The 19853-nt window shown below is 34.6% G+C and overlaps 1 protein-coding gene across 1 annotated transcript; it reads right to left on the bottom strand.

Moving 5' to 3' along the window:
• Nucleotides 1–1501: 1501 nt before the first annotated feature.
• Nucleotides 1502–15411, bottom strand: LOC130636567 (uncharacterized). Its single transcript, XM_057446325.1, has 2 exons — nucleotides 15352–15411; nucleotides 1502–3843 (listed from the first exon to the last, which is right to left on the bottom strand). The coding sequence occupies exon 2, from the start codon at nucleotides 3831–3833 to the stop codon at nucleotides 1968–1970; it is 1866 nt and encodes a 621-aa protein (XP_057302308.1). The 5' UTR covers nucleotides 3834–3843; nucleotides 15352–15411; the 3' UTR covers nucleotides 1502–1967.
• Between the last annotated feature and the right edge of the window lie 4442 nt (nucleotides 15412–19853).

The following is a 19853-nucleotide window of genomic DNA, read 5'->3' on the forward strand; positions in this document are numbered from 1 at the left end:
AATGTGCTCCCAGAAAAAAACTGAATTTGCGAAGGGAATATCTTGGCAAACAAAATTAATGAAGAGAGCAATCCGGAGGCAAACAGGTTCTCAGAAAAATATTGACGTCAGATTTTTATCCATACCAAACAAACTTATTTCATGCTATATTTCATACTACATTTTTTCAGTATAGCTTAAATTATTCAAAAGGTATTTAAGGTGGTTAACCTCCCCAACCTCCACCCTGAGGATATTTGATACCATAATACCCCCGTGAAAATAAGGGTAAAAGACAAAGCTTTTTTGATCCTTCCCTAAGGATTTCTGAAATAGTAAAAAACCCTTTAAAACCCGATGAACTACCGTGTGGCGCCATACCAAAATTTTTTGACTATTTTAAAAATAACTAAAAATTATGAAATGTTACCAAATTTCAAGCTCTGAAAAGGTATGCTTCAGAAGTTATGAAAAATTTGAGGGGAAGAGATAAGCTCTTTTTTTGGTTAAACAACCCAGGTTCTAGGGTTACAACTTGTAATAAATGGCGTACAGCGTAGTATGTTTGTGTTTGGTTCAAGCCTAAACAGAACAGCTACATTCATGAAGATATTATACAAGTTTTTCTATTAACAATAGATAACGGATGATAGACAAAAAAAATAATGTCGTTGTTCAATGCCCTAACATAGAAAAGAAATATATTATAATCTATCAAGAGTACTTTTGCAAGATATAAACGTAATGGAATAAGGAATTTTCCGAAGTATGGCCACACATTTTAAAAATGCACGTAAGAACTCTATAACTTACGTGAGTACTTAGTCAAGAAACGTTGATTTCTTGATTTCTTAACAACATTCACGGACCGTGGAAGATATTATCAGGATAACGAAGTTTAGCTATAAAAATTACGGAGATAGAGAGTTTGTTAAAAGAAAAATGGCAGAATCTTTACAAACACTGATGCCATATTAGTTGTCGATACTTTTTAACTCGTGTTGCTTTAGAAAAGTAACAAAATTAATATGGGTTATATTGTTGTTTATGTGTGATCCAGCTCTTCCTATTGTATATTTTATCAAATTTTAGAATCAGGTGGCTTGAAATAGCAAAAAATAACATTCAAACTATAACTATAAATATAAATTGATAGAAAATATATAAATATATCTTGCACTATCTACGACAAAAATTATAACATCAAACTCATGTAAAGCGAACTATGTAAGCCTCCCCCCCCCCCCTAAAAAATGCTCTACAAATTTAACTTAATTCGACACTGATAGTTCTGAAACCTGTTAAAAAGGGTCTGCTTTCGTTTTTCATTATGTTTTTGAAAATGGGGGCAAAAAAAGCCGGCAAAAACGGGTGGCAAAAAGGGGGTGGTTAACACTATTAGGGATGGGTTTTTATTGTGTTAAAAATGTGGGGCGGTAGAGGGAGGCGCTTTAAAACTTCTCACAGGGACCTACGCTAACAAGGACTTTATAAATTATAAGATAGGTTGTGTGAGCTGTTCTAGAACGCCCACACGGGTTATAAAACACAGCGTCTAACTTTACACCCCAGAGGCGTTTTAAAATACCCCCATATATGTATGTTATAAAACACCCAATTAAATTGCGTGGCCATCCAGGAGTACCTTGCGGGTGTGTTAGAGCATCCTAAAATTAAGAAGGTTTTTCCAAAACCCCTCCTATAGTCAGACAGTTCGATACCAGAACACAAAAGTGTTCTCTTGATTAAACACTTTAGATAGGATTTTGGGAGCTCCATTGATAAACCAACCCAATAACACATGGCGTACTATCAGGGAAGGACGGTAACAACATTCTTAAATATAAATACATGTAAATATATATATAACAATAACAAAAAAAGTAACAGAAACCACCCTCCACTCCTCTCCCACCAAAAACTAAATAAAGCAACCAAACAAGCAAACGTCTATTAAAGGCACTTGATCCAACCAAATGGTAACTACATCATAAAAAATTCATTTTCTCCAATGCATACGAACCACGCCTTTTCGCCTTCATCAAACATTCCGCCGATGACGTCCTCTTTTTGATTGAACCCGATGTTTTTTTCATGCTGTTAGTCTTACGGAAACGCTCCGAGTTTCCAACATTGTTTCTGAGACTGTTATCAAACGCTACATACGAACCATAATTATCAGTAATTTTTGATTGCAAGTTTCTGCTTAATAAATTTGCACATGCGTCCTCATCTTTTATTGACTGTGTATACACTCGTCTATTATATGATTTCATGTTACCCTTTTTCATCCTAACAGCAATTGAGGAGGCAGATTTAGATGATTTGTCACCAAGTTTAAAGCACTCCATAGAGAACGTCACACGCGAGCTCGCATTTGAGGTCTTCTCTTCAGACTCAATATTTGGTGTAACTTTAATTTCTAAATTTCCATTAATTTCACACCCTAATGGAGAACCCTTCTGTTTTTTCTCTTTTTCTCGCTCCCTCCGCCGTTGTTTTTTGTTCCAACTTTTCATGTGGTGTTTAAAACGCTCATCTATTGAAATAGTATTCAAGTCTCTACATACAACAGACGAAGGAAAGCTCCGTTCAGTCTTACTTAAATCTATTTCACTTTTCTTGCTTTTCTTACCCTTTTGACAGTGTTGAATAAATTTAGTTTTGATTGGATCGTTTTCCTTTGCTACATTTGCATTATCAGTGTCACTCAGGAAATCTTCAAGATTCAAAATGATTTTTCTTCTTCGCTTTTCCGGAATCGTTTTATTTATTTCAACGTCACACGAAGTTTTATCAAACTCGTTTAAGGACGTGCAAACATCAATATGATGATCCATATTGTCAGATATCAACTCATAATCGCTGCTTTCAGAGTCAACAAAGTATTTTTCAACTCGTGTTTTTCGTTTACTCGATGTATTTATCCGGCTAGCGATACTGTCGCCTTCTTCAAAGCAACGACGTCGTCGACAAGTCATCTTTCGCAATTTGTCGTAGCGCCTTTGATTTTTCAATTTCGTGACAATTTTCGGATCAATTTTATATCGATATTTATCTGAAGTGGAGTTTTTAATTTTGTTAACACAACCTGCACCGCCTGTATTATTCTCTTCCGCTTCATCCGTGGTTACTAAATCAACGTACGTTGTATCAGGCGGGCCTGCCACTTGCTGACTCACATCGTCCTTTTTCACAAATAAACAAGAGCCAGTCACCATCCTATCACCGTCGTCATTGTTAGATTCCGTCTTATTATTGCTACCTTCCTCATTCCTTTCAACAACAGATTCTGTCGTACTATTATTAGCTAACAGTTTATTATGACTGTTGGAAAAACGTTCTTCCTTAAAATTATTACAAATCATTCCGATGGCAGTATCATGCGGTTCTTTCTTGATTATTTCGTAAGTAGAACACTCAAAACTTTCTTTCTGCAACAACATACTAGCAGGTACTAACGGTGGAAGGAAAATATTCATGTTTTGACCTGTTGTGAATTTTACACGAGGACCTTGTTTTGGTAATTCTGGTTTCCCTTCATTTGATACAACAGTGGCAGTATTTACAGAACAATTGCCTATGTTGTTTACTGCAGTAACGTTGTTGTTTAAATCCATGTTATCCTGAAATTCTGTTTTTATTTCTTCCCGTGATGACTTACTGCACGAATTGTTCAGATTTGAAGGAGAGATATTTGATAAAAAGATATTACCTCCATCATACATGTCCAAATTACATGTAACGTCAGCCAGTGGTTCCATTACATCCGGCAAAGGACATGGAGTTGCTGCCATGCTAAAAGCAATAGAGCAGTCTATGTCTGGACCTTTAAGGACAAGCAGCTCACTCATGTTTAGAAATCTAAAGAAAACATTTAAGCATGATGCTTGTGATAATTAGGTTTGAACAAAACATAAAATAGAAAATTTTATTGAATCACAAAAAGTAAAACATATTCCATGCCTAATAAGTACATCCGTGCAATTATTTAAAACTTTGCTGAGATCCGTCTAGTTAAACTGTGACCTCGGATCAATTATAACAATAGAGTAAATTTGAAGCAGAATCCATTGTAAATTACAAGGTTGAGCCAGATTATCGCAAATATTTGCTTGGGAAAATAGATTACATACATAGCATGCTAAAACACATACAAATAATGACTGATTCTTCAATCTGAGATGACTTGCCGTAAAAGCGCAATTTTATCGGAATTAAATTTCGTGGATTGTAAATTTTGTTTCGCGGTGATAACATCGCGCAGATTAGAAATTTTATTTGCAAAAAAGGCAAATCCACGAAATTTAGTTTTTGCGAAAAAATTATTCCTCGGGGTTGACAAAGCATTCGCGAATATTAAGGCGGGAGAGTTAAAAATTTTAGATAACAATTTTAACCAATTCTGTTTTCAACTTTAAGTTTATCCGGATGGTGTGTATATATAGGTGAAAAGATGAATTCACCGATGTATACACACCAACCGGATAAAATATCTGAGTTCATCACTAACATATTGCCGCAGTGGGTTCGTCTGCGGCTACCAGCTCTGAGGACCGCGGATCGAATTCCGCTTACTGCTCGACAACTTAACCGGACGATTGGTAAATATACAAAAACATGATATGTGTCACTAAAGACTTCATGTTTTTGTTACGTTTATTCATATAATACTTCATACTGGCGGTTGGACAATAGACAAGAAAGATAGATGTCATACAGTCTTCCTTTTTTTTAGGTTTATACTTCAGTGACATACAAAATTCTGTCCTTTACTGCTAATGCTACTCTATTCTTTCTGGTCTTACGTCTTCTATTTAATCCTAGTTCTTTTGTCGCGCAACACAACGAGCTCTTCGTCATCTTCTAGTAACACACGCAACGTAACGTTATCCTTGCGACATAGACGGTATAACATTTTAAACAGGAGTAAGTCAATTTGCGCATTGGTGAATTGTTGATATCTGTTGACATTCTATTGTTCATCTGCGTGTTTCCACGCAGATGTTTGAAATAGTCGTCTTATACTATGAAAGTGAAGATTTTAGCTACAATTTTGAAGTTAGCAGAGTTCCAGAGTAGTAAGCCTGCTTTGCGCCGGACTTAGATTTAATTAACTATTCAAAAACCTCCTTCGTTTCGCGTGTTACGCAACCTGGCGTTCATTTTTAGGCCGGGGTATCCACATACGCAACCACAACACAAGGCCTCGAGGACGGACTGGTTTTACATTGCTTTTACAAACTTAATCTTATCCCAACCTTTTCCCATTTTCTTTGAAGCACTTATCTACACCTTAACGGTTCACCCCTTCATATTTTTTAATCCTTGCAAAAGAATGCAAAGGTCAACACATTCTGTGATAGTTGGTCATCACATAACTCCATAGCTAGGTGTATGCTGAATATATTATCACGTTATCTAGTTGTGTATCTTAAACAAAACAATTTTAAGATTTTAGCTAGGCACGTACATTTCGAGGCATTTTTCTAAAGATGGGTAGCTCATACCTAGCCATTCCCATTCTTTTAAAGTTTTTATTCAGTTGGCTAGCTCTTGAGCTACCTCTTGTTAAAAAGTGAAAGTTTTGCTAATATATAAAGTTTTTAGCTACCTACAACAATTTTTAGGATGCTAAATGTAAACGTTCAATCTCCTGTTAACAATGGTCTGTTTTGCATGTGTTTTTATTTAATTTCAAGCTGTGAAAAGGCTATTACGCCTATAATACGCATGCGTGACACAGTTTTCCTCTACCAAAATAAGATAATGTTTACTAATTGTTTTGGTCATTGTAACAAAGGTTGTAAACTGTGCTAAAAGGGTATTAAGCATAAATGCACGTGCAACATGGTTTACCTGTACTAAGCTCAGTCCAGAGTTAGCGATCGGTTGTTTCTGTTTAACGGACGCTGCGTAACATCTAAACGGATGTGCAACAGCGCTTACTTTAACTAAGCTCTCAGCCTGAAGTATTTTAACTTTCGCAGGGAACATTCTCCGAAAAATAAAAAAAGGTTGGCCGACTGTTTTTGGCTATGACGGGGTAGCAACGAGTTGTTAACTTTATTTCAAAAGTAAATATCAACCGAAACACTTAAATGTTGTGGCTGCCTTACTATATTCACAACATACTGCATACCTCTATTAAAACGCCCCACCTGAATGTGTGACACTGCGGTTCTTATTAGACGTTCCACTTGGCATTCAAAGGCAGACCACACAGTGAAAGTTATGTATATTTAAAAAGGTACATATCAACCAAAACACTTATGTTGTCACAGCATTACTAGGTTTACGATAAATTGAATACCTGTACTAAAACGCTCCACCTGAGTGTGTGACATTGTGGTTATTAGGCACTCAACTGGGCTTTCTAAGTCAAACCGCAGTTACCTGTGGCTTAATCCCTTAATGTGTTTTACTGAGTTTTGTTACTTTTCTTGGTATCTGTTGATATATGTATAAAACAGCACAGCATCCCTTTTGAGCCAAAATAATATTGATCGTATAACATCTTTCATGGTCCCTTTTTGTGGTTCACAAAGATAAGGTAGCAGGGGAGTTGATCGATTTTCATACACGGTTTGTTTAAGCATTTGGTTGAGCCTGAAATTTCTTAAAAATTCAATATCTTGAGCCTGGAATGTTTCTTAGTTTTCCTAAAGTCTGAAGGTTTCTTAAAAAAATCTTTTATTTACAATGTTTTTTATGGTACAGGCTATGATTAATGAACGACATATGCTAGGTTCGCACAGTATCATATGGACGTTCATTCATTCGTTTCTTATTTCTGACATTACATTAGTTTGTTTAAAAATAGATGCATGTTTGAACATCCAATTTACTTTTGCCCTCCCTTTTTCTGTTATATGTATAATTTTTTTATTGTTGGAGATTTTCTCAGCCTGTTCTCTTAAAATTTTGACTTTCTAAGCCTAAGGTTTCGTATATACTTGTTTCTTATAAAAAAAACGTGTAGCGGTGACGGTTCAGGTTCCGTCCCAAGGAAAAAACCTACAAGACCGTTGGGGGTTGATTATGGCTGCTTTTCTTTACCCTTCTTACATCCCGCTATCATTTTCGGAATTTCATTTCGGCTTAGCCAAGAAGACTGGTTTGATCCATCTATGTTCGTTCATAAATTAATGTGTAACCTAAATGCAAAACGGTATGCGTACGTATGACTATTTGATTTCTCTAGCAGCGCAGATGTTAAAGACGCATGTCTTCTTGTTGTCTTTTTGCATCGTCCGGAAATTTTGTCTGTTACATGACGAAAAAATGATCAAATTTGACATTTTAATGTCAATGTAAGTTAATTTTAGAAGAGTTTCAAAAGTTCTCTATAAATCTTTTCACCTTTTGCAAATATCTTTACTGATTTCCGACATAGATGTAAAGACAACCATAAGGACGGGTTATACTTCAAATTTAGTTTGCACTACGATCATATATAATTCAAATGACGGACTTTTTTAATTTTTGTTCTTCTGGTTAGGTGGATTTTTCTACGGGCTTCATCGACCAGTCTCTATAACAATTCGAAGCTTCCATCTGACTGTCTGTGCTTTTTGCAAAGTCGATTAAATCTATACCAGTCGATAAAGCCCGTGGAAAAATCCACTTGTGCAAATTAAAAATGAAAAAGAAGCGTCATTTAAATTTTAATGACGTCAACAACCCATCCACAAAAAAATAATTTAGAACCTTGTTTTCACGTTGCCTCTATTGGTAGAGCTTAAATCCTGATCAGGTTTGGGAATATTATCCAAATTGGTCCTAAGTGGTCCCTAGTTATCAACGCAGTGAAAAATCATTGACGTCACCATCTCATTTCAAAGGTATTTGGTCTTAAAGTTTTGGGTGCACTGTAATGGCTTTATTAATTTAATATAGGATATTGGCGTTAAAGAAGAGGCGAACAAAAAACTATTTTGTGGCAGCCAGAAAATAAATTTTAAGCGAGAGAAAAAAAATTATTAGGTATCTAAATCCTAAAATCAACTAAGGTAACTACTATAATAACAAATAAATAATTATATTTCATAACTAAGTGTCTGACTATCATCCTAACAACATTTTTACAAAATCTTCATGGCTGTACAGGGTTAAAATAAGTAGGTTTTGGATGTACTTACCGGTAAATATACTTCTCTGAACTTAAGAAATATCTATTATGACTAACAAAAATATTTTTTTAATGTTTTGAGTGCCTTTTCCACGACATACTACGAGCTTTGAAAGATGAATTTTTTTATGTTGAGATGGCGCCAAATTTGAATAAATATACAGACCCGAAAGATTCAACAACAAATCGAACGCGCAATATGATTGCTTTATCTTTGTTCACGAATCTTTATTTTCTTTATCTTTACTCGTAAAGTAAATATCAATTTGTTCAGTACGTTCAGTAGTATAAAATAAAAAAAAAATTTCTTCAAATGTTGTTCAACATTTTTTGCTGTTTTGCTCTTTAACTTTTTTTACTCATTATTTCGTGCGTATTGACCTGGACCATCACAATCAAGAGAAATATATTCTATTATTTTTTAATTTAGCCACTGGTGTTTTTAAGAGACTGTTTTATATTTTGGGTCTGGTGCAATGTCGTTCTGATGTGTGATGTCAATGATTTAGGTGCAAATTCTTATAACCCTACAAATATTTTCAATATTAAATATTCTTCGTCTTTTTCTTCGGACTTTTTTTGTTATGATGGCTGAAACAAGTAAATTTTATTTATTATAGAGCTGACTGTTAGTCGGTCTGGTCTTAAAAATCAACACAGTAATCATAAACTTTTTATTCCACAGCCGCGCCGTGGGTAGTTCGCCTCTCCTTTGTGTTATTGACGTCGCGCCGTAACGTGATCAAATTTAACACTTAAGACTGCGGATTAAAAATGTGGATGTCGAAACATGCAGCTCGTTGCCATATTGTGGATTAGATAGAAAGTTTGATTAAAAGCATAACTAGAAGACGCTGATTAAATTGTGTTTGCATAAAAAGCTGGACAGCTTACTTTAGTAGCTAAGTCCTAAGGCAAAATTGGTCGTTAAGTTCGGTTCGTCCTTGGGGTCCTGATTTTAACCGCCTTAGTACCTAGTGTGAACGTAAAAAGTACTCGCTACTTGAAAGCTTGTTAGACGCCAATTTTGAAATCAAAATGTTTTGATATGCTGACATCAAAGAAAGTCAACATATTTCTGCATTTCCCCCAAACACTTCTGCATTATATTCTGCACAATATGGTGACAAAAAAAGTTTTGGAGCTAATATATACGTTGGCAGATGTTTATTAGATCAGCGTTTAATTGAGGCGTTAACATATAGGTAGGGATTAACACTAGTTAGACGGCCAGTGGGAACCGACCTTTACTAGGTATAAAAAAATGTGTTAGAAATCAACGCAAATTAAGCCTAAAATTGCGAAATGGCGAAGAACATAAAGACTGTACTGTACCTAAATCGCAAACATTTATGTCGCAGAAATGAATTGCGCAGAGAGCAGAATTTTGAAGTTTTCGTAGAAAGCCAGTGGTTAAAATACTCACATGGAGCAACAAAGACAAAAAAGGTTTAGGGTCAACATTTGCTGATTCAAAATCTAGAATTGAATTATTTTACTTAATGTTTGCATCAATGCACGGCTTTTTGGAACGTGTAGTTAAGGAGATACGGGGTTGGAATCCGCAGTTGCAACTGGTGTTGCTGATCAAAGTTGATTTGTTTTTATGTGGCAACAAGGAGGTGTTACATTTCATGTTTAGTACTGTGGTTCGTAAGTTCGTGTTTTGTACTGTGTATCAAGTGTTAGTATATCTTTGTATTTAGGGAGTTTATATTCAGCATTTGTACGAAGTAGTATTCTTTGTGTAAAGATCATTAAAAGTGCGTAAAATGATAAAAATTTAGCGTAAAATTTAACTCTCCTTCATTTGTGTAGACATGTGTTATCCTCAAATTTTTTTCTATTTGCACAAAAGAAATAGACGAAGTATAACTAACCTAAGTACAAAGTTAGCTACAATCAAAACAATAAAATTTGCTGAGAATTAAAACTTCAAAAGGCATCATTTGCTTTTTCGACCGCTTCAGTTATCCTTGCCGTCTTAAAACCATCAAAAAATAAACCATTGGAGCTTTTCAAGTGTTCGTACATGCCAACAATCCATTTAGCATGTGGAGGTTTTATCTGTCTTAGTTTCAATGAAATTGCAACGTCAGCTTTTTCTTCATTGAGCTGGTTGGCAACCTCTTTATCGTTGCCTTATCTTCGCCTTTAAGTGTCCATGATGACAAGACTGATTTGTTCCGCTGGGTGACCGTGTTTCACGAACAGCTTTAAAAGAGAAAACATTATCTTCTTAAATAAGCCGAGGGATTTTTCCGTATTTCACAATGGTTTCCTGAAAACTTGGTATCAAAAGTTTGTGGAAACTTGTATTTTGACAAACAACGTTTTGTTTTTCCACCACAAATTAGCTGGATTTGAAAACACACGCCGCACATGAATATTGCAAAAATTGCGCTGATCTGCCGTTTATCGGTCTTGATAGGAACCGTTTTAGAACCTATTACCCGGGGTTCACATAAGAGAGTGATGTTTGGTCGAGGTTACAATGAGTTCTTTTGGAATGCAATTATCAAAAATAACACCAGCGATTTTCTTTTGCAAAGTCAGCTATTCTTCTAAAAGAAATTGCTCGAAAGGTTCAATTTACCACGTCGTCGTCCTTTCCTTTTCTCCCAGTTCATTACGCCTCGTGTCCAGTCCTCTATTTACTCTACGATCTTTCAGTATCCTTTAACAATGCTGGAAGATTTGATTTCACTAAACCATTGCCAATAGCGATCACGATTCGCCGTCTCATAGCAGTTCAACGGCTCTGGTACCAATCATAATCGCTTTTATTTTTTTCATCAAATCATCGGAAATCAAATTTGGGCGACCATACTTTTTGAAGATTTTATTCGAGTTCTTTTCACTCTTATCATTTTGCAGTTTTAATTTCCAGTTTTTAACGGATGTTCTAATGAACGTGAGCTTTCGATAAACTTTTTTTATTAATTTATTGATTTTATTGATTATTGCACGCGACTCTCCCTTTGAATTTTCTCAGGGATATCTTTGTTTTGATGTCGTTTTCCATGATGACAGTTCTGATTGAGAAACACCATCATCCGATGCGCTTGAGAACTGCATATTCTGTCTTCTTTTTTGATTTCAAAAAGGAATGAGTAGAGATCACGTTAGAGTATGTCACTGCAATTATTGTTTCCAGAGGTTTTTATATTTGTAAAAACACAACTTGGACGGAAGCATGAATGGGATAGACTGCATGAAAAGAATTGGCAACAGAAAAGCATCATTGGATATTGATCCTTATGCATGTGCAGTCAAAATAAAAAAAAAACGATTCTTTGAAAGTATGACAACAGTAAGACATTGAGACAAATTGTTTATTTCTTCAAAAAATAGAAGGTCGAAAAGACATTAGACATGTGAAGTCATGGATGCACAGACCAACTCCGAGATATCTCTACAACTGGTAAGATGACATTGGATATAAGGAATGGATTTATTAACAGTTTATATGCTTATACTGAAGCTTGTGTAGATAAAAAGATGATGAAAGCAACGAATCGAATACTGATTTCAACATAAAAACCATTGAAGGGGGGGGGGAAAGAAAATGAAGATGAGAACGTTAACAAGAATGTAGACGAAGTCATTATTTTGGACTAATTTTTAGCCTCGACTTTTTCTCCCTAATACGGTATACATCATAGTAGAGGTAATTCTTTTAGATAAGTATATATTAAAAGAAAAGAAACACAATTTTTTGATTTTAGTTTAGATGTTTTTTTTAAGTAAATTAGCGTTTCAGTTCGAAGTGTTTCAGTTCGTCCACCAACTCAACTGTGCATAGCCTCAATCGCAGCGAATGTCCTAAAATCAATTTCTTGTTTCAATTACAATTACGGCGAGGGAGTTTTTGTGTATTTAATTTTTCATTTGGACTTAAGAAGCCGTGCGAACACAACAACCGCACAGCAAGACAAATCTCAATCCTTTTGCTGAACGCTCAACAGAAAGAATGAAACCAACCGACCGAGGTGCAATCTCACGGCTTTCGCAAGGAAGCAACGCGCTTTTATTAGACCAGTGAAATCTAACACGAGGCTGGCTGTTTTTTGTCTGATTTTTTTATATCTTTTCGCTAATAATAAGGACACAACTCCAAAACTTAGCCTAATTTTGTTCTTATAGTTTTTCTTAAAGTTCGATCTGAATTTTAAGTGTTTATATAAGAAATGAGGGTGCTTTTTCTGCTAAAGAAGCTTCGTAATTGTCTGTAGGTGATTTGCAAGCAAATGTAATTAACGGTAGCTTAAAACGAGAGTTGTAGATTTCATATTATCCAAAGCATTTACCACAATAGTACCACAAAGTCTCCCGTAGTTCGGTAGACACACTCTTTTTTTTTTCTCCCTAGACTACATTTTTACTCGACATTTATAATCTATAATTTCTCAGATATTAATATCAAAAAGATAAGCGTCGGAATAATTCTGTGCACTTTGTCACAACGTGCCACACAAATTTAGAGCGTAGTTGTTTTGCGTTTGTTCTCCTTCTTCTACGATTTTATTGTTTGGTTACCTGTTTTAGTCCTTACGTTTTCAGAGATACAAAATATATTAACATTCATTTTTTCGTTATTTCAAACCACCGAGGGTTAAAGTCAGAAAATTGACCTCGTCCTGTGATGACGTCGTAAGCATCTAAGGCCGAAAGGAAGGAGCCCAAAGAGAAAGCTCGTTTTAAAAATGTTTTGACTAGTACTCTAATAATTAGCAATTATAATTAAAAAATTTTTTTGTTTGATTAAACGGTTTTCTGTATCCTTTTAGGTAATATTACTTTCGCTCGTCACTTTAAAGGAGAGGCGAACTGCGCTGCAGCATCGCTGCTAAATAAAAAGTTTATAATAAGTGTTGATTTTAAAGATCAGATCGACTGGCTTGGTCGTCTGCTCCATAATAAATCCCCATTATAAATCAACATTGTTTACCTCCTCCTGAGTGCTGAATTATTTATAATTGAGTATTTTCTTCGCATTTAGTGATGGTCACGGGTCAATGTTCAAAAACAATTAAACAAGAAAAAGTTGAAAATCAAAATAGAAAAAATGTTAAGCAAAATGTGACAAACATATATTTATTATGTTTCACTGCTGAACTTACTGAACAAGTTTGCGAGTAAAGATAAAGAGTGTAAAGATTCGTGAATAAGATGAAGCCACCATATTGCACGTTCGATTTGTTGTAGAATGTTTCCGGTCTGTATATTTATCTAAATTTAGCGACATCTCATCATAACAAGCTTCATCGTTCGAAGTTCGCAGTATGTTGTAAAAAAGGGACTCAAAACATTACAAAAAAATTATTGTTGTTGGTCATTACAGATATTTATTAAGTTTAAAGAAGTTTATAAAATGCTGTTACTACTATCGTACGTTAAATATTCTTAACTAGTCGTTAGCCCGTGGAAAAATCCACGGGGTCGCCCGTCCTTTAAATTAACCCGTTGCGGGACACGGCTTTCGCGGACACACAGACAGACAGACGACGGCTATTATTAAAGAGATTATCTCAAGCCTAAGATCTTACTTTTGGTGTTTACAAGTAGTACATCCAAAACCTACTTATTTTCACTCCATGAAAATTTTGTAAGGATGTCAAATCCAGTTATTTATTTCTTAATACAGTAGTTATCTTAGTAGATTTTAGGATTTAGAAATCTATAATTTTTTTCACTCACTTAAATTTATTTTTTGGCTGACACAAAATAATTTTTTGTTCACCTCTACTTTAACAAAATAACCAAAACGTTCTGTTCGCAAGACCGCAAAGTTATATCCTTTTTTGTTTGGTGAAAAATTCACTTTAGTTTATGACAAATTTGACAGGTAACAACCACCAGCCTTCACAGAACGACCAGATAAACCAGCGGCGAATGGATAGTTTATACAGAACGATCAGAGAACCGAGAGCGAACCAACAGTAATGGTGATAGAACGACCAGTCTAAATTATTAATATTAAAGAAAAAACGTAAAAAAGAAACGTAAAAAAGAAGACATTTAAAAACATTGCAAAAATAACCTCGCTCTAAATCTGTCCACGCGTTGTGACAAAAAACGCGGATTATTTCGGCAATGATACGAAAAATTAAATTAAAAGTAAAAATTAAAAGCAAGCAACTGGGAGCTGAGCCATCGTTTGCTTTCAGTGCAGAAAGTCGTGAGATCACACCCGACCTTGGTATGTCAAATTTGTCCTTCCTGTTTAACGTTCAGCAAGAGAGTAGGATTGGTAACTTAGCCAGATGTCTAGTTAAGCCGTTCTTGTGCTCGCATGTCTTCCGTAGCTCAAACCGGAGAATAAAACACACTAGGATTATAAACTAAAAAGGCTATCCTGTGTGAAAATTTGTAATAACTAAAAACAAAAAATATAAACATAAATAAATATCGCAGGAATTCAATTTCGCCATCATACAATATAACTTAAGTTGCGGGGATTACCTGTTGCAACATTTTCTAAACGAAAATTCACAGGAAAATACAACTTTTACTAAAATGTGTTGCAGTTTAGGTTTTACCTTCTTTTGCGCTAAGGGTTATGGCGATGGCGATTCCGACGACAATTTAGGAAATGAACACTCCCAAGGTTAGTGTTTGCACCCACCTGCACGGAGTTCCAAGTTCTTTCACTGCCAGTTCTCTCGTTCGCTGTGGGTTGTTTGGTTGTTCTGTTCGTTTGCAGCTGGTTTTATGTTGTTCTGTGAAGACTGATGGTTTCCTGTTTAGACCTTAAGGCGTAAATCTCATTTCGGTTATCTTCTTAGCATTCTTATATAAAAAAACGCGTGCATGGGCACTAATTTTACATCGGAATAAACCTTTTGCCATAAGTTGAGATAAATCATAAAGGCTCGTTTCCAATTGACTGCATTTTCCACTTGTTCACAGATACTCACGAGATTCTTTGTTATAACGTCAAACGCATATTTATTTTTGTCACATGTCCAGCCTTTTTCTTATATATATTTTTATTTTTTTTATGCTACATTAATATATGAATTGTAAAACCAAGGAGGTAAAACTGAGGCACAAGTTTTACAAAAACGGAATATTCTGCAGAAATTTCTCCATCTTTTCTTGTCATTTTTTAGGCATTAATCGCATTTAGTCAGCAAAAAAAGTGGGCTTAAAAGCACAAAAATAACTTGATGTAGTGTCTTTGCTGAAAACAGGAAGAAAAAAAAACGATAACAAATATTCTAAAAAACATCACTTACTCTCTTGCTCTGCTTTCTTCCTTTCTGCTAAACTTTTGACGATCAAAACATGCTCGGATGCGTTTTATGCACTCTTCGGCACGGAGTTTTTTTCACATTTCTTAAAAGGAGCTTTACATAGAAACATTTTAAATTCCCTGAGGAGTGTTGCTACTCACGGTTGAATGATTCTTTTTTTAATGAGTTTTCAACAAATATCGCGAGCGTCGTAAACAATAGCTATTTTTAAATTCACAAGAAAAGGTGCAGGTTTTGACATGCAAATTATATGCAAATTCTATAAAAAATATCGTCATTTTTCTTGTGGTAATAATGCAGATTAATGTAAAATTTAACCTTTTTCCCGAGAATATATTCGAAATCAGTATTCTTTCGATCTCACGGTGGTTATGAAAATCACGCTCCTGTACTGAGCGACTGAAGGGTTGATTCCACGACTCTATAATTTAGGCGAAAGCATTTCACTAGAAAAAATTCTGCTGGGAATACCCAATAAATGATAAATTTCACAAAAAGTTGCTCGTTTTCCATTCATAAGTAAAAACACTAAACAGGCAAGTTTAATGTCAGTTGAGTACTCCTCATTTTCAGATGTTGTCGTCGAAAACAAATACAGTAAACAAATCAGATTTAGTATAAATGCACGCGTCTATTTTTTTACCGTTTTCTATCTTCTTCCCGCTCTTTAAATAAAATTAACAAACTGATATTATATGTTCCTGCAAGAATGAAATGAAAAACAAACTTTTGACAAAAACAGAAGTGAATTCTCTTTTTGTTGATTTTTGTTTCATTCTTTAATCTATTTAAAAGTTTTACTTAAGTTAAGGCGGATGCAAATGCGCCGAAATTTTCGTCAAAAGTCCTCAAAATCGAAAGAAACAGAAAGTTTCGACGCATTCGAGATAAACATATTTTCGTTAAAATTAAAAAGAAAGAAAAAATCGAGATTGATAGAGTTTGATGACGTTTGTTTTCGAACAAGCCTTTCATTCGAGTTGTTTTCTTTAATTTTTTTTCTTTTATAACTGCGTTGAGTGCAAAAACATAAAAGATGGAGATGTCTTTCGAATGTTTTTCGCATGCGACTGTTAAGGGGTCATAAGTGACTTAAGATCCACGAACCTAGAGAAGATCTAGGAACAGCACTCAAATTAAAAGTGAATGTGAGATCCCTTTGCCGTTTGTTTCCTTAATAGCTCTTTTAGTTTTTCTGCGATGATATTTACTGAGTTGTTACATTCATCTATTAGACGATTAGACAACTATGCTCAATTTGTAGATCCCATATATTTCAGAAACTTAGATATTGGCCATTGCTGGAAACTTAATTTCTATGACATCCCTTATAATCGGGGAATATTATAAATTTTGTTGGGTTTATCCTTAGTAACTCACTACACAACTTTATTTTATCAAGAAAAAACTAGAAAATTAAAAAAAAAAGGTTGCGAAGCATTCTCGCAAGTTTCAAGCAAAATTTGTTCATCAAGAACCAGAGGCGGCAATGTTCGCGGGATATGGGCTTTGAAGCTGTTAGCACCCTCTCCCTCCCTGCTGTAGTCAGTATTGGACAAAGCTTAGGATCATTTGACACTCAGTTTTGCGAAAACGGCGTACTGATTCTGTAGAGTAATTTTTGTTTTGCCGAAATACAATTTTGCTACACTAGAATTTAATTTCGAGGAGCCATCCACATTCAGGAAAATTGCAAGAACTTATTGAACATTTCAAATCACCTGCTCTGGTATATTGTTTAGGAATTTTTAGGAAATGTGACAGGACTACACACTTTTTTGTAAGAACAACTGTATAAGGACAAAGCCCAAATATTTTCCGATGAATAAAAACAAAACTATTTTCACAACTAACAACCTGAGTCAGAATTTTGTTAGTAAATAAGAACAAACCAGAATCTGAATTTTCTTGCCCTTGTTTTAAACTACGGTAAAGTTTTATAAGTGAGAACAAAGTAGGGCTTAATTCGGAAGTTGTGTAGGCATTAAAACAACGCAAGAATAAATCAGACAAAAACGGTTGCAGAATATAATAGAAGAATATTTATCTCCCCCTCCCTCCCCCCCAAAAAAGAAAAATACCTATAAGACCCATAAGAAAACGACAAAAACTATTTCAAAACATCATCTATGTTACAGACATAATCACACAGAAATTTTAGAAGTTACAACAATGGTTTTTATACATAGAAGTGCACGCACAAGACCTAGTTTCATTCAGTTTGTCTGACTTATTGCAAACAAAAAAACGTGTTTTTATAATAAGAAACATGATCATAAGAAACACCAGGCTGATATTACAAGAACTTTTAACTGTAACTTAATAAAAAAAACAATTTTAAAGCGACTGGTTTTTGCTGAAAAGTATTTCACAGTCGAATGTTCTTCTACAATATTTTCTTTCGTTTTCTCAATTCCTTTTAGAGGAGGAAAATTAGTCCATTAGTTTATTTACTTAGTAATATGCCACAAGTACCATTCTTCTTATAAATTTATTAAATATTTATTAAAGCCTAGTATATTTATTATTGCTAAAAAATGAACTCTTTCCAAGGTTATTTATTTATCTATTTTGTTCCAAAAATTCAAAATTTTAAAAATAACTCCTGCCAAAATATAAAAAACTCAAGACAGTAATAATGATGCACCACAAAAAGATTTTCTGGTACTGAAAAACTTACCAACATACTAATCTACCATACTGAACACAAAAGTTACGAAAAACACGAAATTTGATTAAGATTATGGGGTTTTACATTCTTAAAGGGTCATTCAAGAGTAGTTTTTACGTATCATAACTTAGCTATACCACATTATTGTAAGCTCATAAAACACAATGCAAAAACATAGGGTTAGAAGCGTAAATAAAATGATAAAGCTCTAAAAAAAAATTTATCTTTATAAATATTTTTATACATGTCCAAGCTTAATCTCCCAAGAACAATAATTACATTGACGGCCACCACCATTATCGAACAAAAGTCCACTTGGTCATTCGCGACTTCACACGTCGTGCATAACTTACTTCTTGAAAAATTTATTGCGAGGTTCGAGTGTTGAAGAATTTAACAACATGCGAAAGTAGGTAGCTAAACAAAGTAGAATTTTTAGGTAAAGGCACCGTTTGATAAAATTGTTCAGATTTAGAACATATATCACTAAAAAGACGCTAGTAGAAACAGTGCAAAAGTTTTTAACCACAAATGAGGAAATACCTTAAAGAATGAAGAGGTATATTTTCCCCATGTTGTTTTGGATTGGTGACTTAAATTTATTTCCACGATGCAACAAAAATAGAAGCAACTTGAATTTTAGGAAATATTTAAAAAGAGTATAAAGAGTTTTGTTAATACTTGTGGATTGAATTTTTTTCTTCCGACTGTAGCTAGCTAATGATTCGATGGAAGGATGATAGCAAAAAATATTTTCCACGGTGGCCACAGGCACCAAAAAGTAATTTAGTTATCTAGGTACATCAAACCAAAGAAAAAACGTAAAAATAACTTTCAAATTCACTTCTCTTCCTCTGTATGAAAAGGATACCACAAACATGCCAATTCAAGCTGTTAATTTGGTACCTTACGAGGACGGGGTGTAGGGGGGGGGGGGGGGCACAAAGCCTATTTATTGGCATTTTTAACTAACCTTTATTACAGCTGCTCGGTCCAAACTTATTTGATCTAGTAGACAAAAAAATCACCTACCTTTTTGTGAAAAAATATCAGTCATATTTTCTTACACTGATTTTATATAATTTTAATTCTATCGAAATTTTGAGAATCTCAATAATTCTTTTGGTAGCAAACGTGCTCCACAATTTCGCTTCGCAAAAACTATTATGTTAAGTTTGGACACGTCATTAATCCTATTTCCCAATTTTTTCAGATTTACCCGAAAATCGAGAAAATATGGGGTGATTTTTTGCATTCTTTATAAGCAAATTATATAAAAACTTGAATAGCCGTGTTTAATAATTTTTATATGGCTGCCAGAAACTTTAAACAGGATGGTAAAATTCGTTCTAAAACAAGCAATTGAATTTCAACAAGATAGTGCACGGCGGGCACAACGAGCCGTCCTTTTGACCCTGAAAGTGCGTGTCAGAGGAGAAAAGAAACTTTTGAAATTTTTGGAAACTTTATTTTGGTCTTTTATACCAAAATTACAAAAAATCAGCAACACTAAGTTTCTGCTGTTATTTTAACGAACCCCGCTCCCCCTCCCCCTCTCTCCGCCTCCGCATATTCAGTGGAGCGCACGAAGTGCTATAAAGCATCATTACCCCGGACAGTTATTACTTACTCAGCAATTTTGTTTTACGGAAATAGTTTCCGTGAAACGTGCAAAATTTATATTTAATTTAAATAAAAACATATCCTTACAAAATTAATTGTCGGTAAGGTTAATCGGGCCGAACTTTAGACTTTCGTCAATGTTTATATTGCATTAAAAGGTGTAGCTACCTAACTGCATTTAGCATTAGTT

Source organism: Hydractinia symbiolongicarpus, chromosome 3, assembly GCF_029227915.1.
Source record: "Hydractinia symbiolongicarpus strain clone_291-10 chromosome 3, HSymV2.1, whole genome shotgun sequence".
NCBI classification, from domain to species: domain Eukaryota; kingdom Metazoa; phylum Cnidaria; class Hydrozoa; order Anthoathecata; family Hydractiniidae; genus Hydractinia; species Hydractinia symbiolongicarpus.